Below are 25,136 nucleotides of genomic sequence, written 5' to 3'. Positions count from 1 at the left end.
CAGCCTCCTGAGTAGCTGGGATTAAAGGGGTATGCAACCACACCCAGCAGTTTACTCTGTAATGTGAGAAATCATTCTCATTTTTAAGGATTTCAATTTATAATTTGCAGGCTCTAGATTAGACTTAAAACACACACAAAAAAAGCTGTTTCCCAGCCTCCTCCTGGCCTTACACCAAAGCTGTGCAAGTGGCTCCAGCACTGCTGGCTCTGCTGTGCCCGGCTGTGCCCCTGCCTCTGCACCCGCATGGGGTGAGGGCCTGCGTGGGAGGCCGGAGCAGTTCCCGACTGCAGCTCCACCGCAGGTAAAGCAGAAAGGGACCTCCTCACAGCTCTCAGCATGTGCAGACCCCACGGCAGCAAGACCACAAGAAGAGACGAGACGCCAGCTGTGGGCACTCCCAGCTCCCTCCTGAGCAGTCTTCAAAGGAATCCCACATTGTTCATTTAGTCACTGCAGTGGATCTCCAAGAAGAAACAGGAAAGGACCTCTGTGGGGGCAGCTGAATGACCCCTTTGGGCTCTCCAGTGGACCCTGCTCACCTGCCTGCCCTGCAGCTTCAGATCACCCCACCTCCTCTCCCTGACTGGAAGGCCTCCTCTGCTCCATCCCTCCTGCCTTCCTGTCTGAGCCTGTGGGGAAGATCCTCCAACTGCGCCAGCAGGGCCACTGACTTGGGTCACCATGCCATCTTCTTCCTGGGTGTCCCAGCACCTGGCAACACCAGGCACACCAGGGACCTGCTACTGCCTGCCAGGTCACATGATCCCCCACTGACACCATGTCAAGAAGCTCTTCAGAACTTAGAGCATTTTATACCCATGAGAACAAAACTATTTTGCAGAAATAACTTAAAAAATAAAAGCAAGCTGGGCATGGTAGTACACACCTGCAATCCTAGTACCTCAGCAGCAGAGGCAGGAGGATGGAGAGTTCTAGATCAGCCTTAGCAACTTAGTGAGACCCTGCCACAAATAAAAAATAAAAAGGGCTAGGGGTAAAGCGCCCCTGGGTTCAATCCAACTACAGAAAACAAATAAATAAAAAGTGAAATGTAAAAAACAAAACATAAAAGTTAAGTAAAAGCTCATTTGCAGGGGCTGAGGTTATGGCTCAGTGGTGGAGCACTTGCCTGGTATGTGTGAGGCACTGGGTTGAATTCTCAGCACCACATATAAATAATTAATAAGTTAAAGGTCCACCAACAACTTAAAAAAAAATTCTTTCGAAAAAGTTCATTTGTAGCTGCAAACTAAAACTGATAAACTGGTTAATAAAGTTTCAAAAGTTAACTCAGGCTTTCAAAGCTTTGCAGTATTCTTGGTGCTGGGGATCAAGTTCTGGACCTCCAACACACTCAGTGCGTCCCCACAGCTGCGCACACCTGAGAGTGTTAAGTGCTAGGTCCCTGGCAGCCCACGCCACCGAGGAGGCAATGTGTCCCTGTGGGCCTCGCACCAGGATGGAGCTGGGCTCCAGCTGCGCCCCCACTCCTGGGGTGCTGGACATGGGCAGAAAGGCTCACTTTCTCTTAAATGTCTCCTCTTCTCTTTTCCTGGTCAGTTGCACAGAGTGAAGCTTATCCTCCAAGTCCTTTATCCTAAACAGAGGTAATATCAGAAGAACAGATAAGGGACTAAACAAAGTCTGGCCTGCAAATAGCTGCAAAGGCAGACCCACCCAGTGCCGGGCAGCAAGTGCTGCCTGGGAGGAGGAGAACCACACACCGGGCATCCTTCAGGGCTTCCAGGTTCCGAAGCTCCCAGGCACGACTCTGCAGTCTCTTCTCCAGCTCGGCGTTTGCTGTCTCTGCTCTCTGCAGACACTCTGCTGCCTGGGCTCCAGCTTCTTTCAGAGCCTCCAGCTCTTTGCTCAGTAGTTTAACCTGAGAAAGAATTGAAAAGTTCAGAGGACAGGAGGAAGCACTTCCATGTCCTCCAGTGCAGCATAACTGTGCTGATAACTACTAACTGAGTATTTCAGAGCAGTGAAGGTCCCCGGCACTGGGAGGCGTCAGACGCCCAACTGATGATGTGCCAATCTCCCCGCCTCACCACCACACACTGCACACATACTGAAAGGTCATGCTGCACCATGTGTCAGTTAAACCTTTAAAACACTCAAAAAGAGGACACAACTGGAATAAACCAAGACCCCAGAGGTAAACTGCTACTTCATCGAGACTGGGAGGAAGAAGACAAATTAGCTTTCAAGCAGCAAACAGGGAGAAAGTCCTCATGCCCACTTCCAACTGACCAACTAAAGCCACTCATTTCTCAACACAAAACTTGATTATTATTCAAATACAGAAATTGAACACACAGAGCAAGGAGAAGTCAGTGCAGCTCACAGTCACCCTCTGAGCCCTGCTGGATGCAGCTCAGATGAGCCCTGGTCTCATCTGAGGGCAGCTGCTGGGCCAGAGCAGCAGTGTCCAGGGAGCACCCACACAGGGCAGGCAGCAAAGCATGGCTCCTACCCTCAGTAACAAACTCTTGTGCAGCAGGTGCTTGAGGCCTGCCACCCTATGAAACAGACAGAGCTGATAGCAGGCAGACACCTCAGGGGTCCCCACCTTTGCCAGGAGTGCCCGCCCCACCATGGCACACAGGGCATCCACACAGCCTACTTTTCTCTCCCGCTCTGGGGCTTGAAGGTTCCAAGGAGGCTTGTGAGAGCCCCAGTGGGGCAGCCCTGGCCTCGAGCCCAGACAGTTCTGGGCTCTGACTGAAAACCCAGCCCTCAGTTCTGGGGCACTGGCGGGGCAGGGTGCTAAGAGACTTGGGGATGGGCACTGTGCCATGGAGGATACTGGCCTCGCAGGGAACAGCAAGGACCAGAGTCACCTGCTCCTCCCCCAGGCAGGGATGGTTCAACCCACTCAAGGCTGGCCTTAACACTCAAGATGGGGCTGGGGAGATGGCTCAGCGGGTAAAGTGCTCGCCTCGCAAGCACAAGGCCCTGGGTTCAATCCCCAGCACTGCAAAAAAAAGAAAAAAAATTAAAAAACACTCAAGATGAGTTGTCTACACACCTCTTGTGTCCTGGCCCTGTCTGGGTGCTTGGTCTGAGTGTATGCAGCAACAATAAGCACCCTGCCCATAAGCAAGACTATGGTTCCAGCTCTACCATCCATCATTTGCTAGCTCCAGGCAGGCCCTGAGCCCCTGACTCTTGGCCTCCTCTGCTGCAAAATAGGGAGACCCCCACCAGCCCATTTTGAGAGGGCCAATAGCAGAGGCAGGCTGCACAGGCCGAGAGTTTATAGTGGAGGGCAGACACTCTCTCAAGGCCTCAGGCAGGCTGACCCAGATGGAGAGACTGGCCGAGGCGGGCACCCAGAGCAGTCTTTGAGTGACTTCCTAGCTTGCAGTGCAGAAGTGGCCTGCCCCTCAAGAAGAGGTGCTCCCTGCTGAGGAGGACAGCTTGCCCTGCAGAGGTGCAGTACCTTGAGCTCATGGGACAAGACCACGCTGCTCATGCCATCGGCATGCAGTCGGAACTCATGCTCCCTCTTCTGCATTTCAGATTCAAATTCTTGAAGCAGTTCCTGGAACAAAAAGGGATCACAGTGAAAGCAGAGCGGGGTCCAAAACGTCTAGGTACAGGTGGGCAGTCGGAGTGGTCACGTGCCACTGGGAAGTCAGGGGCCTGTGAGGCAGCACTGGAGTGGTTTCTGACCGTCTGCCCCAGCACCAGGGTCTGGCCTGACGTGTCTGCCCTGCTCGTCTGTGTGCCTGCTGCAGCAGCACCGGGGGAAGGCCTGACGATCAGCACGGGTGTCCGTCTGCAGGAGGCTGCCCCAGCTCTGGCAGGCCAGGCTTGCTCCTACAGGTCCTTTGTGTAGGACAAGCCTGGCCTGCCCTGGCCTCCTGCTTCCAGGTTCACCCACATACCCCTGCTGCACATGCCCTATTTTCATTTCTCTGACATGCTGTGACCAGCCAGGGGGTCTCCTCCAGATACCAGTGCCAGGAAGTGGACTCTCTAGCCACCAGAATTATGAAACAAATGAACCTTATTTCTTCATACAGTACCCAGCACCAGGTGTCCCGTCACAGCATCAGAACAGAGAGTAAGACACCATGACTTGGTTGCTTTCCCTTTTGTTGGACTTTGCTGAGCGCAGAGGGAAGGACCTTGGTGCAGTTGGAGAACTAGCTGCTCAAGGACTTAGAATGAGGGCAGGGTGACCTGCAAGACCCTGTCCACCTGAGCCCCTCCCCAGGACCACCCACTCCTACCAACAGTGACCTGGAGGGAGGGCTCTGAAGAAGGCTGGCCCATCTGCTCCCACCCTGCTGAGTACCCTCTGCCCTGGCAGGCACCAGCAGCTGTACACCCTGGGTGCTGAACACCGGGCAGGAGCCTGGGAAACGGTAAGAAGGACAATTCAAAATCACATTTTACTTTTTTTAATCCTCTGAAAGGCAAAATGAAGTGTGAGGCGTTACAAGAGCAACGCTTAATAAAATCAGAATATGAAAATCTCAGACCCACTTGTCCTCACTCTGCGAAATCCCGCAACAGTGCGTGTCCAAGTGCCCACACACTGGGGCTGCATCTGGACAAACAAACGTGGCCACTAGGGGGCAGGAGGCCCACACCACTGTGCTTCCCCCGGCCCAGACAGAAGCGCAGTCTGGTTTCCCCCAGTAGGCAGTCCTGTCCCACCGGCTGGGCTTACGCTGCTGTCGCCGCCCTTCCTAGCCTCAGGGAGGTCCACACAGAAGTTGGGGGCACCCAGAGCCCACTCCTGTGAGCCCAGACGTCCTGCTCCTTTCCTCCTCAGCCCCACACCAGCCTGCCTGCCCGCCACTCACACACCACACTGTCTCTGGCACCCCCAACCTGCCTGTCTGACGCCCCGCCCCCGCGCCCCGCTCAGTGCATCCAGAGGGGCTGCTGTGCCTGCCGGCAAGGCTCCGACACCTGGGCCCGCCCCAGCACCGCCGACAGTTCCTCAGGCCACCCTCAGCGGCTGAGGCCTGCGGTTCCTCCTCCACCCTCAGCACTCTTCTAGGCACCTGCCTCCCTCTGGCTGAGCCGCCCCGCAACTCTCAGGGGGCCTTTCTGATCACCCTGTTCAGAAGGAGCATTCTACCGGATCTGGGCACTTTTGAGTCTTCCCTGTGTCCACAGCAGGCAATGCCATTGGCCAAGTCAAGGGCCACAGACTTTGCAGAGGCTCAAGTGATCACCTGCACCCTCAGTCTTGGCCTACTCTGTGGAAACAGACGTGTCCAGACACGTCCAGGTGTTCACACACAAATCCAGAACCGGGGAGACCTCCTGGCATGGAGCTTGTGTTTTAAAACAAAACAACTTGTTAAATGAATGAATAAATCAGTAATCATTGGGTACCTCCTCCAATGGCTCCTCGCCTGTGACTGGCCAACAGGGAAAAGATTTCCTTCCTCCACAGACTGACTATACAGCTTGCGTGTGTGATCAAGGTAACAGACTTCCCCGGCTGCCATCAACTCAGAGTTCAAGAGAAGAACAACGCGTTATCCTAACTGCATGGATCTTACCCTGACACACTGATAACCACACCAAGATGTTCTGAAGTCAGAGACGGCACCACGAGGCCGGCTAGCATATAAGACCCTCACTCGATTGTGGAGACTGATGGGGGGACAGCCTGAGGCCGGCCACAGGCTGCTCCAGAACCAATACTGAGCTGATGCTACCCAAGTTTCTGGCAGCAGCCAAAGCAGGACTGTCTGCATGCCACCTTTTCCTGCTTCCAGGGACAGGGCTGCCATCTCAAGGCGAAAGGCCTCCAGAATGTGCCCTGCTAGGCCTATGCATTGATTCTGCATGGGGACAGCCTGGGAAGCCATGTGCCAAGGAGCAGTGCCTACCTGTCCACTGGCCTACTTGTCAGTCCAGTGGGAACCACCCCTTGGCCAGAGTTCAGCTGAGAAACCTTCTTTGGAGGAGACCATGGCACCACTGAGGAAACCTTGTGACTTGCAAATCACAATGGGTCTTCTCCTGACCACATGTTCCAGGCCTCCTACCAGGCATGTGGGCTGTCCAGAGCTCTCGGTCACTCTCCCCTCTGTGAAGACACATGCTGGCCAATCACCCTGAGGGCATCACGTGAGAGGCAGGTGAGACTCAGTGAGAGGCAGCAGCTGCTTTAGACTCAATGGTAAGGTATTTACATGGCAGAGGCTGGGAAACAGATCTGACCAAAGTTCCAGGGCCTTCTACTCTGAACTGGTGGGGGTCTGTTGGTGTGGGCATGCTGAGATGACCCCTCACAGGGACACAGGGTGTGCCATTGCATCTGGCTTCTCCCACATGCAAGGAAGAGGCAGAATACCCCGGCACCTCCTCAGACTTTAAGGCTACTCCAGCGTTACTCTAGCCCACTCACTGAGCAACCTGAAGTCACCATTTTAAGTGAGACCCAGAACAGGAGATGTCTCTGCCACTCGGGTCATAGTGTCAAGCCCATCCACGGTGCCTGAGGTGTGAGCGGCAGGCAAGGATGCTGCCTGGAGCTTTGAAAGGCCTCTGCAGGACAGTGACCGCACAGGCCTTGAGGGCTGGGGTAAGGCCTTGCTGCCATTCACAAACAACTGCTCTCCTTTTGAGAGACAGCTCTTGGCTTGCTACTGGGCCTCAGAGAACTGAGCATGTGAACTGGGTTGGGTGTCACTGACCAGCGGAGCCATATGCTTGGCATACCATCATCCAACAGAAACGGCATCTACATGGTCAGGCCTCAGCAGGTGCTGAAGTTATGTGAAGGAGTGGCCCAAATGGCCACGCTGTCACCTCTGAGGCCTTGCTTCTCCCTCCCAGCCTGACCTATGGCTTGGGGGCATATCTATCAGCACCTAAGGAAGAGATGACTAGGGCCTGGTCAGCAGATGGTCTGCATGGCCTGAGTGGACAGCTACAGCCCAGGGGTCTCTCTGGAATGTCCCTGAAGGACACGGTCAGGGAACCTCCAGTGGGCAGAACAGGAATGCCCGTGACCAGTCTCGCGGGGGCATCGGGAATGGCGGCGCTACCTGTTTCTGCAGAGCAAGCTGGCCATCCAGTTCCTGCAGCTTCCTCTCCAGCCTCCACTTCAGGTTCTCATACTGCTCCCGCTGGCGGCCGATCTCACCATCCTTGTCACTGTGGTAACCAGACACAGCACTGAGGAAGCCACACTGCAAATGCTCACCGTGTCCCTGCATGTGGAGCTGGTGCTTCACACTTGCAGGGGCAACAGTGGGTGCAGGTAGCAGGACCTCTGCCCCACCTGGACAGGTGACCGCCAGCAAGAGAGGAAACACAACACAGAAACCCAAGCCATCTGACTACCAGGATTCAGGCAAAGCTCTGCATCAGCAGCAGTCAACACCAAGATGACACAGATGTGAACAAGCAATTCCAAAAACAGAAAAATCTCAGCAAAGAAACAGATACAACAAAACAACTGAGTGGAAATCTGAGAACCAAAAAGTACAATAACCAAAATAAGAGATTTACTGGATGAGTTCAACAGCAGAATGAACAAGACAGAGGAGAGAATCAGTGAACGTGAGACAGATCTAAACAAAGGAGAGAAAAACTTAAAAAAGCAAAACAAATAGGGCCCCAGGGACCTGTAGGGCAATAACAGAAGACCTAGCACCCTCTCTGGCGGGGTACCAGCATGGGAAGGGAAGGGTGGGAGTGGATAGCATCTGCACGTGGCTGTGAGTCCCAGATCTGGAGTGAAGATGGGCAGAACCTTTGAGGGGACATGTCACAAAACCACATAAAGCGCTTCTATTTATTGATTTATTTTTCGTGCTGAGGATTGAACCAGGGGCACTTTACCACTGAGCTACAGCCCTAGTCCTTTTTAAAAAGTCTTTTTTTAGTTGAGATGGACACGATACCTTTGATTTTGTTCACTTATTTATGTATGGTGCTGAGATGGAGCCCAGAGCCTCACACGCCAGGCAAGGGCTCACCACTGACCCAGCACCCCAGCTCTGTTTTCTACTTTTATTCTAAGACAGGGTCTCACTAAGCTGCCCAACCTGGCTTCAACTTGTGATCCTCCTGCCTCAGCCTCCCAAGTCGCCAGGATTACAGGCATTTGCCATCATTCCCAGCAGCTCATTTAGTATTGAAATTAATACATATTTTAAATTGATTATAAACTAAAAAAGATGTTTTATTAAAATAATATTGATTTATAATTAGTGAAACAAATTCTAAATATTAAAACCAAATCCTGTATAACTTCAGAGCCATGTAGAAACACAGAAAGAAGCCCTGTCCTACCTGCATTCACCCATCACGCACTGGCCACCAAGACCACCCAGCCCTGAGGCCTGGAGTCTGCAGCTCAGGACGAGGGTACCGTGAGTGGGCAGTGCCAGGTGGCTCACCAGGAGCCTGGGGTGGGGGTGGGGGTGGGGAGCATCTGCAGGGCTCACCTATGGACACGCTCCAGCTCCCGGCGGTGCTCCTGCACCCTCCGCTGCTGCTGCTGCTGCAGCTCCTCCATGCGCCTGGCCTCTCTGGCAAGCGCCTGCTTCAGCTTGGCCACCTCTATCTTCAGCTCGCTCACCTCCGCCTGCCTGGCCTCCTCCTGCCCCCTGGCCTGGGCGAATGCAGCATCATAACGCTCTAGCTCCACGTCCCGCTCCTCCAGCACCCGCAAGTTGTAGAGGAAGTCTTCCTGCAGGCGCCGCAGCTTCCCCTGAGCCTCTTCCAGCCGCCTCTGTGCATCCTGCAGAGCTGCCTCCTGCATCTGGGTGTGATGGGCCTGCAGCACTCGCCATTCTTCCTCCTTGCGGGTCAGCAGCTCACTCAGGGTCTGCTCTGAGCACTGGGGCAGCATGGCGGCAGCTGCAGCAAAGGGAAGGCAGCAGGGGGTACACCATTAGGGACTCTAGCCTTCCTTTTCCCAGGGCTGACTTAGTTCCCCTCACCATGGTGGCGCAGTCACAGGATGCAGCTCTGGGCCAGGGACCAGCTGTCCAGTCACGCACAGGTTCTGGAGCGAGTAAGTCCCAGGACCATGAATCAGCAGTGGGCCCAGACCTCAAGGGCTGCTGTGTCCTGCAGCCTGGGCTTCTACCCTCCCCTCCTACAGCAGGGAGGAGGCAGTAAGCCCAGAGCAGGCAGAGCCAGGAAAGTCGGGAATCATAGTTTGCACACTCCCGAGAGCTAGGTTCTTCAGGAGCTTTGTGAAGCACGTACTTCATTTGGCTGTGGAGAAAACGGGCTGCAGAGACTCAGCACCAGCTCCCTGCCCGACCTGTGCTCTGCTGGTGGAGCGGGACTTGCTGCTGGAAGCCTGAGCTATGTGGTAATGAATCTCTGTTTTTCACTCCCAATCCACCATGGCCTGATATTTTGGTAAAACAATAGAAATAAAGTGCTGGAAAAAATGACAGGAAGAAAAAAGGAGCCAGGTGTGGTGGCGCATGCTTGTAATCCCAGTGGCTCCAGAGGCTGAAGCTGGAGGAACACAAGTTCCAAGTCAGCCTCAGCAACTTAGCGAGGCTCTACTCGTGTTTTCTTTTACATATATGCAGAGTATATCATTCTGTCATATTTCTTTTGTTCTTTTTAGGTATACGTGATAGTCAAGTGTAGTGAGACCCTATTTCTAAGTAAAAAAATTTAAAAAGGGTTGGGGATGTGGCTCAGTAGTTTAGTACCCCTAGGTTCAATCCCTGATACCAAAAAAAAAAAAAAAAAAAAAAAAAAGATACATGATACAGAAGTTCATTTTGCTTTTGAGACAAGGTCTTGCTAGGTTACCTGGGCTGGCCACCACGTCTGGTTAAAGTCTAATTTTTAAAATATTAGATTCAACAACATAACTACATAAAACTATTTTGCCAAATTGTCACCAAGTCTCTAAAACTCTCTCTGTACCTGCCAAGGACTTACCACCACATGCACCCCAAGGGCCTGCTCCTTGGCAGGACACACTGGAGACTTGCCAGCACCCAGCAGAAAGGAGTGGCTCCTGACACACAAACCCGCTTAGCTTGGGACTTCCTGGCTTGACTCACAGAGCTGGCCTGAGGCCACTCATAGTAAAGGACACAGGCTACCAGTCCTCAGCACCACCAGCCAGGTGCCTCGGCCAGTGGTGTGAAGGCCGGGTGCAGAGCTACTGGTTCACGTTGAGCTGGTGGTGCCTGGACAAAGCCCTTTCCCATGATGGACCTCTCACTCCACAGAGTCCAGCAGAGACCTGAGGAAGACGACTGGCAGTGGAACTTGTGTGTCACTGTCACCTCAAAGAATGGGGCACGTCTGATTCTTTTATGAGCAGCCTTCTTTAAAAAATGCTGCCTCTGGGCATCTTGACTCAGCAGCTCAGTACACATTTACAGAAGGCCTTCTCAGTGCCCAGGGAGGCAGAGTGAGAGGCCGAGCCAACCTAGCCACAGCCTCCCTCTGCCAGGGCCACAAAGCTAACATTCAAACACAAAACCCAAAACAGCAACCAGAGAACCTCAGGGGCTGTGTATGTTTACATGAACTCCAACACTCTTAGGCCAGACGTGACCTGGAAATCAGCAAATTTCTGATCTACTTTTTAGAGACATGAAGTTAATTTCACTCCTGAAACTACATATAACAAGAACAAACAACAAAAATCAGCTACATAGTCAAAAATATTACTATAAAGTCTTGTTGACAAAAAGAGAAAAATTAAAAAGAAACTATAAATGGTCTGGTCCAGTGTTTGGAGAACCCCAAACCCTCACCATCAGGACTGATAAAACAAGAGTATACTTTACAGGAGAAAATGTGGGTGCCCCAGAGGGCAGTGGGGACACCTGGGCTTCTCCAAGCTTAGCACAACAGAGTTTAGAACAGTAAGTCAGAAAGGCAGCACCACATGGAAGACCCCAGAAACTAAGAGGGTCACATGATATGAACTGCTGAACACACCTCTAAGGCTGCTGGGAGCCACACAGAGACACAAGAAGAAGTCACACCCGTATTGTCATGAGGAAAGAGAATGGCAATTCTTCAGGCAGAGTTCAGACCTGAGAGCCTTTCTCGTGGAGGTCTCCCTGTAAGCATGGACCACAGAGGGCAGGACTTGGCAGAGTTCCCTGTAGAGGGCCCGTAAGTGACCATTTAGGGCTTTGAGCCCAGGGTCCCTGCTGCAACAGCTCAACCCTGGGTGGAAGCGGTGGAGTGGACAGAGACATGCAGGGCTGAACAGCATCCTCACTGTCCTGGAAGGAGGCTCACTGGCACCCATGTGACAGACAGGACAGAGTTTCTCATGACTGGCTCTAGTGGCCCCCAAACCTTTGGGGGTCCCAAGCATAACTCTGTCTGGACACAAACACCTAGCTGCACTCTTCTCTGGTGTGCAAACAGGGGCCTGCATGGCCTCCAAGAGCTTCCAGTCCAACGGGAGGATAGGCATGGGCCCTTCTGGCCTGGTGGGACATGGACAGGGTACTGCTGTGGGAGCAGAATCAGGGCCCAGCCTATCTGGGGTGCCTCTGCAGGATAGAGAGCCAGCTGTGCAGAGGGAAAGGACACAGGGCATAGCAAGGCTGAGTGCTGGCACAAATGAACCAAAGCAGGAGGGCAGAGGGTGCTGCAGAGATCCACAGGCCCCACCCAGAAGGCACTGGTCAGCAGGCCACAATCACTAGTGGTACCAGAGCTCCTCGAGAGTCTGGAGAGGCACTTCTTCAACCAGGCTGTGGAGTGGGGCAGCTCCCACTAGGAGGCACAGCGCACGGCTGTGTCCCCACAGCAGCCCCCTGGGCTCCCAGCTGCCAGACAAGCACCCTTCACTGTAGCTCCTGGGTCCCTACCAACTGCCTGAGCACCACCTACCCTGCGCCTTCCTCTGCTTCCCAGTTCCCTGGCTGCTGAACTGGCCACACCCACACCCCAGCCATCTCTCTTCCTGCACAGACCTGAAGGGGTCATTCACCCTTTTGTAGCCACCAAAGGGACCTTTTAAAACTCACCTGCTCAGGGCTTCCCGCCCACACCGAGGCTCTGCCTTCACTATCACACTCCCTCAGAGCCTGGGAAAAGTCAGGAAAGCCCCCACTGCATCTGAGCTACAGTTGCCCCTGGTCACTGGGATCCTGGCCTTCCACCCCAAACCAGCGTAGTCCAGAGGCCCTAGCTGGCCAGTCCGCCCAACTCTGCCTGGTGACGGGTTCTGCCCAGCATGTGCACAGGGGGAGCATGGGAGTCCCAGCAACATAGAAGCAGGAGGCCACAGCACCACAATCTCCGGCAACTCGCAAGTCATCCCACAGCCCCGTGTTTCACGCTGAGGCCTCACCTCCTGAGGACCGCCTGCGGCACCCTGTCCCAGGCCAGACTCCTTGTCAGGCTCCTCAATTCAACAGCAAGTGGCCACCCATGGGAGCCACTCCTCCAATATGGAAACTAGGTCTTGTGATACGTTTCTATTGGGCATCAGCCCACGGCTCCTGGTTATTTTCTAACCAAGTCCAATCTCCAGACAACACACACAGGCCTGTAGGGCAGGCCTGCCTGGCCAGCCCTGCTCCCAGCAAGCCCAGGTCTTACATTTTTATTCTGTACACAGGCTGCTCTGCCTAAAAGGCCCTAGGTCCTCTTACTGGGGAGACTCCTTCCCACGAGGTCTCCTGGACTCACTGCAGCCAGGCCAAGCAGGCAGCACGGGCTCCTGTCCTTCCCCCTGCCCTGTGTTGTCTCCAGGTCTGTGACCCACACAGAGGAGCAGCTTGATTAAGTATTGCCAGCGGCACTGTCTCAACACTGGCTGTGTGCAGCCCATAGCAGAGAGCAAGAAACTGAGAAGCCAGGTCCAACAGCCTCATCAACTAGTCAGCTGCCCCAACCCCCTGAGCTCAGACCCAAGTGCTAGGAGCCAATGTGCTTCTTCCCTCCTGACCCACCAGCCTGCCCTGTTTCTGTGCAGACCTCACCAAAGGATGAGCCCCAAGCCCAGACGCTGAGATTAATTGGCTTTTAAACATTACCCATTCAGTTTGGACCCAATCTGTCAATCAACCAGCAAATGTCCCCAGAAAATACTTGGTTTCAATAGGGACCACACAAAGTTTCTGGAGAGCTAAAGAAGAAACGTCCAGAGGCAGGGGGACCCATTGTCAACTGGGCTTTACCAGTGGTGCACATGGTCTTCAGAACCAGTGGGGTCAGGGCAGACACACAGCACCTGCTTCTCATCACTTTAATTTTCTCATTTTTAAAATACTAAGTCTTTTTCTTTTTATACTGAGATTGAACCCAGGGTGCTCTACCACTGAGCTATATCCCCAGTCCTTTTTAAATGTTATTACATTTTGAGACAGGGCCTCACTAAGTTGCTGAGGGTGGCCTGGAACTTGTGATTCTCCTGCCTCAGTCTCCTGAGTCACTGGGATCATGCAGCGCACCATAGTGCCCAGTCTAAAACAATGAGTTTCTGAACCCTTCTAAATCTAATGGGAATGCCATTAAGTATTCCTGTTGAGTCTGAAAGGTACTTGGAAACTTCTGGGTTGGAAGAACCCAGAAGATGGAAATAATTCTTTGTGAAAACCATGACTTCTCAGGGCTGGGGTTGTGGCTCAGTGGTAGAGTGCTTGCCTTGAAACTGTGTTCAATACTCAGCACCACATAAAAAAAATAAAAGATATCGTGTCCATCTACAACTAAAAATATATATACTAAAAATCATTTTATTATTATTTCAAAAAATTATACACACACACACACATATATAAAGAAAGAAAGAAAATCATGACTTCGCACATATGGAAAATCTGCAGGCCCCAAAAGGATGTCTAGACAGCAGAGGCCCCGTATGAAAGAAAAGCTTTTTTTTTTTTTTTTTGGTACTAGAGATTGAACTAACCACACTCAACCACTGAGACTGAGCCACCTGCCCACTCCCCAGCCCTATTTTGTAGTTTATTTAGAGACAGGGTCTCACTGAATTGCTTAGCACCTCACTTTTGCTGAAGCTGGCTTTGAACTCTTGATCCTCCTGCCTCAGCCTCCCAAGCCACTGGAATCACAGGCATGTGCCACCATGCCCAGCAAGATAAGCCTCCTTAACAAATACAGCAAAGAAAACTCAGTCCAGTCATCCATATGGCTGACACACACCCTAGTGCTGAGATGACGCTACTGACAGTGGAGTGGCACGAGCGACAGCCCCAGAACTCTCTAAGCCCAGTGAGGCCAGCACGGGGCTGGGTGGCTGTCCCTGAGCCTGGAGAGCTCCATGAGAGGCAAGGGGAGCCAACGCAGCACCTCCACTATGTGGTGATCACTTATCACCGCATAAGTGATCACAGGGCCTGGGGAGGGGACCCAGGGCCAAGCACCTCTTCCGTTTATTTTTGCAGCACTAGAGATGGAATTCAGGGCATTACATTTGCTCTACCAATAAGCTACATCCCCAGCCTTTCTTAGAATTTTATTTGGAGATAAGATGTTGCTAAGTTACCAAGGCTGGCCTTGAACTCATGCTCCTCCTGCCTCTGCCCCCCAAGCTGCTGGGATTGTAGGTGTGGACAAGACACTGGCTACCAAGTTCTTCTTGACAGTTGGCACCATAGTCATCATGGTGGGACCTGGAATACCCCAAAGGCTGCTATACTGCGGCTTGGTCCCCAGTACAAGTGTTCAGAGGCAGGGCGTTAGGAGGCGACTGGACCACAAGGCTCTGACCAGAGGATTAATCCATTGATAAGTCATAGCTGGATGGGCTGACTGGTGGAGAAGTGGGGTCCAGCTGGAGGAAGTAGGTCCCCACGGCTAGGGATGTGCCCTTCAGGAGTATGCTTGGTTCCCAGCCCCTTCCTGTCCCTTTCTGCTTTCCAGAAACCAGGAGGTGAGCAGCTCTCCTCCACCACATGCTCCCTTCCATGGGGTTCTGTCTCACAATGGAGCCAGTCAGCCAGCACTCTGACACCATGAGCCAATGCTAACATTTCACCCTTTAAGTTGACTTGTCTCAGGTATTCTGTCACAATGATGGAAAGCTAACATGATTCTTAAGAGGAAAGGGTTCAAAACAAAAAGTGAGCCCCAGGGTTATCTGAAAAGGAGCTACCTAGGAGACAAAGACCATTCCCAGTACAATGTGCTTGGCAGGACCTGCCTTGCCCAGTGCTGTCCCTATTCTCCAGCAAACTCACTGCAGCTACAGCACCTGGTTCGAGGGAGGAACCTCCAATTCTCTAGTCCTTTTGCAGACCATCATTCAGAGATGCCCTGGACTGCCTGAATTGCACATTCAGCAGAGAATTAACCACCTTCTATTCAGCTGGCTGAGAATGTGTAGCAATTTTCTTAGGATAAACATTCTGATCAGTGCTTCAATGAAAAAAGCATTGCTTGACCCCAACAAAACACATGCAGTTGGAGATTCTAAAATTTAGACAAGAGGATAATCTGCAAGGTTAAAGTGAGTCACTAGATGCTCATGAATAAGTCGACCGGGTCAGCAACCCAGTGCAGTGATCTCCTTCTGCATCCTGCCTCTGAAGAACTGCAGATCAGACACACTTGGCTCTCCACCCAGCCATCGACAAGAAAAGCTGCCCACCTCCAATGCAGGAGGACCCAATCTACTTCAAGTAAGGAATGTTGTTGACTTGCTGTCCTACAAATACACCCAATGACCTTTACTAATAAACATCTTATGGGACTTGAAGGCAGTCAGGTGTGGCTTGCTCTCTCTGCTGGGGACAGGGGACTCAAGACTGGCACTAGGAATCCAACCTGGGCTGCATGAGCTAGCTCGGTGCAGCTACTGTTTAACTGGGTATGCAGAACAAAAATCATGAACCTGTGACCCCCCAACCTTTTTTGCCAATGTGTAGCCTCCACCCTTTTAAAAACCTGAAATTTAAGGGACTAGCAGTAAATGAATCTTCATTCAATCATCACCTGCTGCACCACTGAGGGGCATGCTGCACCGTTTTCTTTGAATGTGTATTTGCCAAAAAGAAAGAGTAAATGAGAAATGAAATGAAAAAGAAGTTGAAGGGACTGGGGCTGTAGTTCAATGGCAAAGTGCCAAGCACATGTGAGGCACTGAGTTCAATCCTTAGCACCACATAAAAATAAATAAACAAACAAAATAAAGGAATGCTGTAAAAAAAAAAAAGAAGTTGAAATCTTGGAGTTAAGTGCTTAGACTATTTTTAGAACCACATAAATACTTCACGTAACAAAAAACCTATAAAACTTAAAATCTGTATAGATTTTAAATGAAATAGAAACAAGTAAATCTAACATTATTAAAAATAATAACAGCTGGGGAGATAGCTCAGCTGGTAGAGTGCTTGCCTTGCAAGCACAAGGCCCTGAGTTCTATCCCCAGTACCAAAATAATAATAATAATAATAATAATAATAACACAAACACTAAAACAACTTTGGAAAACAATATTTTGTTATATACTCTATATTTTGATTATACATTTCATAAAATTGAAAACTGCACACAAATGTTATACTCTACAGTAAGTAGCTCTGGTTTTACAGGAATATGGATTAGCAATTTTGAAACTACTTTATGTATATTCCAGGATTTAGTAAATCAGTAAGTGTATTAAGAAAATGGGACCCAAGGGCTGGGGTTGTGGCTCAGTGGTAGAGCACTTGCCTAGCATGTGTGAGGTACTGGGTTTGATTCTCGGCACCACATAAAATAAACAAATAAACAAACATCAAAATAAACAAATCAACAAATATATATATACATATATATATAGAAAGAAAGAAAGAAAGAAAGAAAGAAAGAAAGAAAGAAAGAAAGAAAGAAAGAAAGAAAGAAAATGGGAACAAAACTGGAAGAGGTAAGGGAGAAGCAGAATGAACTCTATGGTGACAGACCAGCATTGGTGTCAGCTCAGTTCTTTGTACACACAGAGACCCATGTGTATACTACATGGAGCCAGGGTCCTTATAGAAATCATGGACTCTGAGCCAAATCAAGGACACAGAGTGAGCCTGAGACATCCTGTGATGTGGGAAAGTAAGGAAGTGCTCCAAGATTTGAGGACATGTTCTAAGGAAACAGAAGCCATAGAAGGGGTTTCTAAGGCCTCAATCTAGAATACATGCCAGCAATAGATTATAATCCATGAAACAAAAACAAAATGAGAACAACAACCATCCCAACATCAAAAATAATTGAATAAACAGAAAAAATACAAAAAGGGAAGGTTCTTTCTTATAGAATTTCAACTAATAAGTGTAGAAACAATGGAAATAAAATTATTTGTCAAATGACACATTAATAATTATTTCAGGGCTGGGGTTGTGGCCCAGTGGTATAGCACTTGCCTTACATGTGTGAGGCATTGAGTTCAATTCTCAGCACCAGATATAAAGAAATGAATAAAAAATAAAGATTCATCAACTAAAAAATATACCATAAAGTAATAATAATAATTATTATTATTTCAGGTGTGAGGCTGCAAGAGAGGGGAGCAAACACATTTCTACACTCAGGCAGCTCCTGACTCTCCAGGGCTCCCTGAGAGCAATGAGTGCAGGAGCTAGTTCTCTGCCCTCTTGGAACCGGCCTCCTGTGGCTGTAGTGAAAACAATCCCAAGAGAAAACTCTGGAATAACAATGGAAAAGGTGGCTCTTCAGACCAAAATTACCAGACACGCTCAGGAGGGTAAAAGAAATCCACCAAGTCACCAGGTTGGTTAATTAAGCCATGGAGTGACCAGGAAATCCAGAGTTTCCTGAGGAATAGAACAGAAATTCCCTGGATGTACCTCAGGGTAAAAAAGATGATTCATATAGTCCCAGCATCTCAAACCAAGGCACATAGGAAGAGTGGCCAAAAAGTTCCATGAGGCTGACAAATCTGTAGGATGTACACTGGACTGCTCAAAAAGCCATCAAGGGGCCAGGGATCAAGCACCCCAAGATCATGGGATACAGATGGAAGGATGAATTCAGGTCCTTCCTGTGCAGATGCCGCTGACTTCCCACCTCCGCAGGACCAGTCCCAGGCCTGCCACTGAAGTCCCTTGGAGGACCTACAGAGGACCCTCAAGTACCCACACGAACTCTGGAGGAGCGTGAGGAAAGTCCAGGTGCCCCAACACTGGTAGCAATGATCAACTTTTCTCACTCGGATCCAGATCCTAAATAAAGACAACTGGCACCTGGCTCCCAATTCAGCCCGAAAAGACAACAGAGCAATTATGATTCTGTAACTCCTGATTTGCTGCTTTCCCTGCCCAATGTAACAAGACGAAAAGTGATAGTAAATGAAAAAAGTCACTTCAGGAAACACTCAGGATGAAAACCAGCCATACAGTAAGAGGCAAGACACCCACAGCTCGGCACCTCCACAGGAAGCACTGGCGCTCTCATTAACAAGAGGGGAAGCCGCGGCAGGAAGAGCCAGGGCAGCCCCCACAGCACGTGGCTAACCCTGGCAGGGCACACTGACCGTGGGCGTGGAGTGCCCAGCGGGCACGGGGACAGGGTGCACCACCCCTGGGGTGACCTCCCAACCCTGCGGGGGGCGCCGCCACCCCTGGGGTGACCTCCCGACCCTGCGGGGGGCGCCGCCACCCCTGGGGTGACCTCCCGACCCTGCGGGGGACGCCGCCACCCCTGGGGTGACCTCCCGACCCTGCGGGGGGCGCCGCCACCCCTGGGGTGACCTCCCGACCCTGCGGGGGGCGCCGCCACCCCTGGGGTGACCTCCCGACCCTGCGGGGCGCCGCCACCCCTGGGGGTGACCTCCCAACCCTGCGGGGCGCCGCCACCCCGGGGGACCCTACCACCCCCAAGGTGTGGCACCACCCCTGTGGGGACGCCCCACCTCCGGGGTTCTCCCGCCCGAGCTCGCGGTCCGCCTGCACAAGCAGAAAACGCCAGCGTGCCCGCGCCGCTCTCCTCCCGGCCGGCTGGAACTTACGCCGGCCACCACCGCCCTTGCCGCGCCTGGTCCAGGCCGCCTCGCTCCGCCGCACCCACAGCCCCGCGCTCTTGATCTCCCTCTCGGCGGCTTCCGGGCGGGCTGCGTCGCCATGGCGACCCGAGTCCGTCAGCCACGGTCCGGGCGCGCTGGGTGCGGCGCTCGAGTCCCGCCGACCGGAAACGGGAGCCGCGGCGCCGGGTTCCAGCCTCCGCTCGCCTGGCCCTGCGCGCCGGTGCTGAGAGGAGCGGAGCCAAGGGGGCGACCGCGGACCCGACCCGGTGGCGGGATGAGTGCGCCGGAGCCCCCAGGCGTAGTCCCGGCTTCCTCACCCGTCAGTGGAGGCGTCTGAGGACCGCGCGGGCCGCCCCTCCCGCCACCAGCTGGTCCAGGGTCCCGCAGCATTGATTTTCGCTGCTCGGGTGGCTGCCGCAGGGTGATGGGGAGCTCGGGCGGCCGGGGTTGCACGTGGCGTGGCGGCAGGGAGCCGCGAGCTGCACAGGGGGCGCTGTGGACGCAAGGTGGGGAGCCTCCGGCGCTACAGCCGGGCTGCACGACCCGGGGGAGGGCGGGGGCGGGAGCCCCGGGCTGCACGTAGTGGGGTAGGGAGCCTAGGGCTTCCCGTGGAGGGCCATGGGGGCAGCACAGGAGAGAGCAGTCCGGAGCCCCGGGCTGCACATGGAGGGGTGTGGAAGGCTGCGTGTGGGAGAGCGGTGGGGAGCCCGCAGAAAGAGGGCAGGTTAGGGAGTGTTCATCCGGGCTGCCGCTGGGAGGAGGAGCCACATGGCAGTCCTGAGGGCTGCCATGGGTTCCCTCAATGCCGTGGGCTCAGCCAGGTGCCCCAGGTATTGGGAGAATGTCCCCCAGGTTCTTGGTGCTTGTGGACTGGATTAGAGAACTGGGGGATGGGGTGGGGGTTGGATTAGTGGGAAGAGCCTGGGCCCAGGATTAATGGCAGGCTCCTGCCTATCAAATGTGAATCCTGTCACTCCACGTTTTCATCTTCCCCAATCATCCGAATCCTCAAAAGAGGCACCTGTTCTTATCCCATCTACAGATGGGTAAACTGAGTCCCGGCCCTGGGACAGAAGCCAGCACTTCTGCATAGGTCATTGTGGGGGTAATCACCACATTGCGCCTGCAACCGGTCGTCTTCCCCCAACCTCTGCTAGGTGCTTTCGCTCACTGCTGTCCCCACTCCCTGGGCTTATACACCGGGCCCTAACCAGGACCCCTCCCCAGCTCCTCCAGTCCAGCCCTTATTCTCTTCTTCTCCCAGAGTCTGACTCTGGCTGGGCTAGAGCATGTTCTATTAGGAGGCAGGGCCCTACAGGGGTTGTGTGGCTCAGGGGTCAGCTCCAGGACTAGATGAATCCACAGAGATGCCCACACCCACTGCCTCAGTTCTGCTCCTTGGTGCTTCCACTGAGGGTGGGCAGGTCAAGTTTGGGCCTCCATGTCCATGAAAGTGGCCAGGAAAGGTTGAGGAGAGCCTGCCTGGGTTGGGTGCCTGAGGTGGGGCTGCACCACCCAGGAGTCTGCATGTCTCGGTTTCCTCTCCTGTAAAGTGGGGATTCACAAGAAACCATGGACCAAATTGTCATAAACCAAATTGTGTCCCCCCAAAAGTTATATGTTGAAGGGGCTGGGATCGTAACTCAGTGGTTGAGCACTTGCCTAGCATGTGTGAGGCCCTGGGTTCAATCCTCAGCACCATATAAAAATAAATAAATAAAATACAGACATTGTGTCCTTCTACAAGTAAAATTTTTTAAAGAGTTACATGTTGAAGCCCTCACCCCAGGGGGCCTTTCAGGAGGTGCTCGCTCAGTGAGGGCACAGGGAGGGACCTGACCCCACGAGGATTGAACGGGCATCCTTACAAGAGGAAGAGGCCACAGGAGTGCACTCGGGAGGCGAGAAGGTGCCATCTGCAAGCAGAGCAGAGAGGCCTCAGGAGAAAGCAGCACTGCCCGCACCCTCCTCTCAGAGGTCCAGCTGCAGGCCAGAGAAGTGTCTGTCACCCTGCAGCATGTAGCTATGGCAGCCCCAGCTGAGACAATACATCACCGGCAACCATTCGTGGAACTGTGTGATGGGCAACCCCATCATCATTGTGATCACAGTTCTTCCAGGGTCAGGAGCAGGGAGCACAGGATGCTTGTCAGGTCCTGAAGATGTGGTGCCCACAGCCTGATGAAAGACGGGGCATGCATCAGGGTCCTGGGGCCACCATAACAAGGTCCCTTGAACCATTTTTAACAGGAATTTATTTTCGCAGACATCAAGATGCTGGCAGGCCAGGCTCCCTCCAAGGGATCCAGGGGAGGGTCCTCTGCCTCCTCCAGCTCCTGGGTCATGGCTATCCTTGTGTCCTTGGCTGCAGCCGCATCACTGTGACCTCTGCCATGGCCACTTTGTGGCCTCCCATGTCCCTCTTCACATGTTGCTCTGCTCATGACCCCAGTTACACTGGATCGGGTTCCGTCCTACGTCGGGATGACCCCATCTTAACTAATTGCATCTACTATAACACTATTTCCAAGCAAGGCCACATTCGAGGACTTGAGCCTGACTTGTGATTGCTTCCCCTGTGCACAGTGTGTGGGGTGGGCCCAGAGGGGCGGCTCTCCTGCTCCTGGCAGCATCCCTGGCTCCAGGGCCTCGTCCAGCCCAGCACAGAGGCAGCACATGAGTGGCAGGCCTCAGTTGCAGAGTGGCATAACAAAGGAGGGCAAGAGGCAGGCCCAGGAGCCAGGCATGGGCCATGGTGCTCAGATCCCAGCATACAAGCTGCTTACTGGGCACTGCAGCCCAGCCTAGTAGGTGGACAACTCCCAGGAGAACACCAGAGGTACGACGGTACCAGGGGTTGCCCAGGAGGCCTGATCCTAACCAACAGGACTAAGCACCCTTCCTCTGATTTTGGCTACAGGGCTGGCCTCCCCCTAAGGTTGTTAGCTGCAAGCCTCCAGACCTCACCTGAGGTCCAAAAAGCATAGCGATCTGGTCAGAAGTTTGCGGGGCAGGGGGGGCCCTTCCTGGGCACTGACCTGCAAGGATTTGGGAAACACCTGAGTCGAGTCAGGCATGCTGGGCAAATGCTCCATGTATTGGTCTCCCAGGGCCTGGGGGCAGAGGTGAGCTGAGAAAGGAGAGGGGAGGAGTGGCCAGGCTGTCACCCGTTCCCTGGGGCCTCTGCATCTGAGGCCATACAGCGGGAGCAAGGAGTGGGCACAGACACTTGGGCAAATCCCCTGCTGAGTCCCAGGGCAAGAGGGGACTTAGATGGAAAGGCCACAGTCTCATTCTGGTACGTAGTGTTTATAGATGGGGATGAAGACGTAGATAGGTGAGGGGTCAGGGAAGATGTCTACCACGCGCCCTCAACAAGTGCCAGGCTCCAGGGGGCCAGCCAAACGGCCCCCTGCGTCCTGAGAGCTGGGGCTGCCGTGAACAGGGCCACCAGCAGGGGTCTAGTTGCCTGGACGCTGAGGCCTCAGGAAGAGGCTCCGGAAAGGACATCCCCCCAGAAAGGGACAAGGATGACTGGTCTCATGCAGAGGGCACTGGGGAGCCCAACAGGAGCCGTGGGCGGTGAGCTACTTCCCAGAAGTCAGGACCTGGAGGTAGGGCCAGGGTGCCCAGTGCAGATGGGCAGGACAGCAATGTCCTCTGAGAAGCGGCCATCCTGTTTTAGAAAGAGGACAACAGTGGTGCTGCCTCCACCTTCCTGTGTCCCGTCCACCACACACAGAGCAGCCGCAGCAGGTGACTTAGGTGAGGGGCATCCTGAAGGACGGTGGCATTCTCACATGTAGCCAAATTGCTGGGGACTGTGAAGTCCACCTTCTTCAGGTAAAAATGAGGAAACTGGTCTGGGGGGCTCGACATGGCCCCTTGCAGAGCCAGGGCCGGACCTTGGACCCCCAGCCCAGCTGGAAACCCAGCCCACCAGCTGGGGTACTATCAGAAGCCTGTAGCCCCCTGGCCCACCACCCTGCCTGTGTTCCCCAGCAGCCTCCTCCGAGCTCTTGGTGCTGAGTCGTGGGGAGCGAGCTGTGGTTCCAGGTTGCAGAAGGTCAAGCAAGGCCTGACCCCTCCCTCCAGCTGAGGATGGCACACAGCCTGTCCCCCCAGGCCTCACAGCCCCACGGCCAGGGCCTGGCCACCAACGTCCTTGCACCCTTGATTCCGGCCTGGCTAAGGCTGTGGCGCTTCAAAAGAACCTTCCCTGGCAGAGGCAGGAAGGTCATGACCTGTGTCCTTTGGCTCTGGGACACCCTGGGCTGAGTTTCTGGGGGCTATAATGCAAGTGTGACAGCTCCAGGTACACTGGGGGTGGACCAAGTTGGCCTCGGTCACTGGAGGAGGAGAAATCAGGAAGGAGGAGTGTCAGCTTCTAGGGTCAGAGGTCAGAAGGTGCACAGAGCCCTGAGGTGTGGAGAGAGCTCATGGTAGGGCTAGATCAGGTGGACACCCACCAGAGGACACTGAGCCAATTCCAGACCAAGGGAGAGAGACCTGACTAGGCTGGACGCGAACAGGACCAGAGATGCCACTAGAGAAGGGCTGCAGGGGCCAGGGGAGGGACCAGGCGGGGAACTAGGGGGCAGGGCGTTTCCTGCAGGTGGGACACTTACCTGCACCATCGGGCCTCAGCACACCAGGGCAGCAGAGATCCTCTCAGCCTGCGGCCTGGCAGGGACACAGAGCCACAGGGCCAGCCACTGGCTTGGAAGCGGGTGGAAGCAGGGGAGCCGGAAGGTTGCTCCAGGCGGGTAACACGGAGGATTGAGGAAGCCCCAGCACTGCAGAGCCACCGCGGCAAGAGTGCTCTTGAGGATTGTGGCGGACCAGGCCCCCAGTGGGGGCTCAGGAGATGTGGGGAGCCCTCACTGCTGCCGAAGGGGAGGAGAACAGGCAGGGGCAGTGGGGGCACCGGGGCTGGGGCTGGAGGTCTAGACCAGTGAGGGGCATGGGCCTGCTGAAAAGGTGCCCCTGTGCTGGGGGACTGAGCAAGGCCCCCTGCAGTGTTGGACCACTGAATTCAGCAGCTGTCCCCACCACAGGGGCCTGCAGGTGAGGCCATGCAGCTGGAGGCTTCGTCCCCTGGCCCCAGAACCAGGCCTCCGCTCAGCCCTGCCCGGGCTGCCCTATGGCTTCCTGGGCCATCTCGCAGGCCAGGCCTGGGACAGCGAAGCATCACCTGCAGCTCTCTGCAGTGGCCTGTCATCATTCACATGTCCCAGGCGAGGGTGGAGGTGCAGGAGATCCGGTGTGTACCCCTGACAGTGGCATGTGGAGGAGGGACAGGCTGGCAGGCAGCAGCAAAGGGGAGGGAGACATGGATGGCAGAGGCCAGAAAAGCTGCCAGCAGGGAAGGGTCCTCTCACTGTCCAGCCACAACAGTTTCAACCTGACTCATCTCCTCCCACATCTCTGGCCCACCCCAGGGTGACCTGCGGCCCAGATGGCTCCAAGGAAGGGCAGAGGAAGCCTGACCACCCCCAGCATCATTCCCATCTCAGTGCAGCAAGCAGGACGGCACCAGGTCCTGGACCTATGGAGCCAGAGGGGCTGCCACCCACAGCAAGTGGGGGTTGGGGAGCCCAGACTCAGGGAAACTCCCATCCAGCCTCCACCTACTGGCCCACCTGCCCAACCCAGTTCAGGGACAGAGGTGTTTCTCTCTGGCCTGGCCCAGCTGCCCAGGCAGGGCTCCGCTGCAGCCAAGGCTTGGCTGCCCCACAACCTTGCCCCGGGGGAGTGCCCAGGTGGGGCTGCCTCCTGCTCTTGCCACCACTAAGGCCTCTAGCTTGTCTGGCAACTCCTAGTTGGCTGAGGCTTGAGCCCAGCTGCCCCCACCAGGAGTGAGGACGAAAGCCCCCCCTGGCAATGCCAGCTACTACTTAGTGGTCGTGGGCTGATCACCACCCTCAATGTGGTGATCATTGATAACAAATCGCATCAGTGCCAGGACCACTGGACGTCTGTCAGCGAGGGGGTGAAGACAAAGTCCTGTCTCTAACCACTTTAAAAAATTAATTAGCACTGGCTCAACACACTCAGCATAAGAATCAAAACCATAAAACTTTTAGAAGAATTGTAAGAGTAGAGTTCCATTCCAGCACCATAAAAGAAAAAAAAAAGAACAGAAAAACATAAGGATCAATTTAATGGCAATGGATTTTTTACATGATGCTCAAAACATAAGAAA

General features: G+C 53.7%; 1 protein-coding gene across 1 annotated transcript in view; it reads right to left on the bottom strand.

Moving 5' to 3' along the window:
• Positions 1-19,408, bottom strand: part of CCDC57 (coiled-coil domain containing 57) — a 100,737-nt gene extending 81,329 nt beyond the window's left edge. The window contains exons 1-6 of the mRNA XM_079131053.1: positions 19,249-19,408; positions 8,439-8,853; positions 7,032-7,140; positions 3,449-3,550; positions 1,728-1,885; positions 1,526-1,600 (exon numbers count right to left, since the gene is read on the bottom strand). Of these exons, the coding sequence (XP_078987179.1) occupies positions 1,526-1,600; positions 1,728-1,885; positions 3,449-3,550; positions 7,032-7,140; positions 8,439-8,853; positions 19,249-19,321 (932 nt within the window). The 5' untranslated portion in view covers positions 19,322-19,408. The remainder of the gene's footprint in view (positions 1-1,525; positions 1,601-1,727; positions 1,886-3,448; positions 3,551-7,031; positions 7,141-8,438; positions 8,854-19,248) is intronic.
• Positions 19,409-25,136: the final 5,728 nt, after the last annotated feature.

The sequence above is a fragment of the Sciurus vulgaris genome (genome assembly GCF_902686455.1).
Source record: "Sciurus vulgaris genome assembly, chromosome: 3".
Classification (NCBI taxonomy): Eukaryota; Metazoa; Chordata; class Mammalia; order Rodentia; family Sciuridae; genus Sciurus; species Sciurus vulgaris.
Note: the sequence above shows the minus strand (reverse complement) of the source record. Positions and strands in the feature narration are given on the sequence as shown.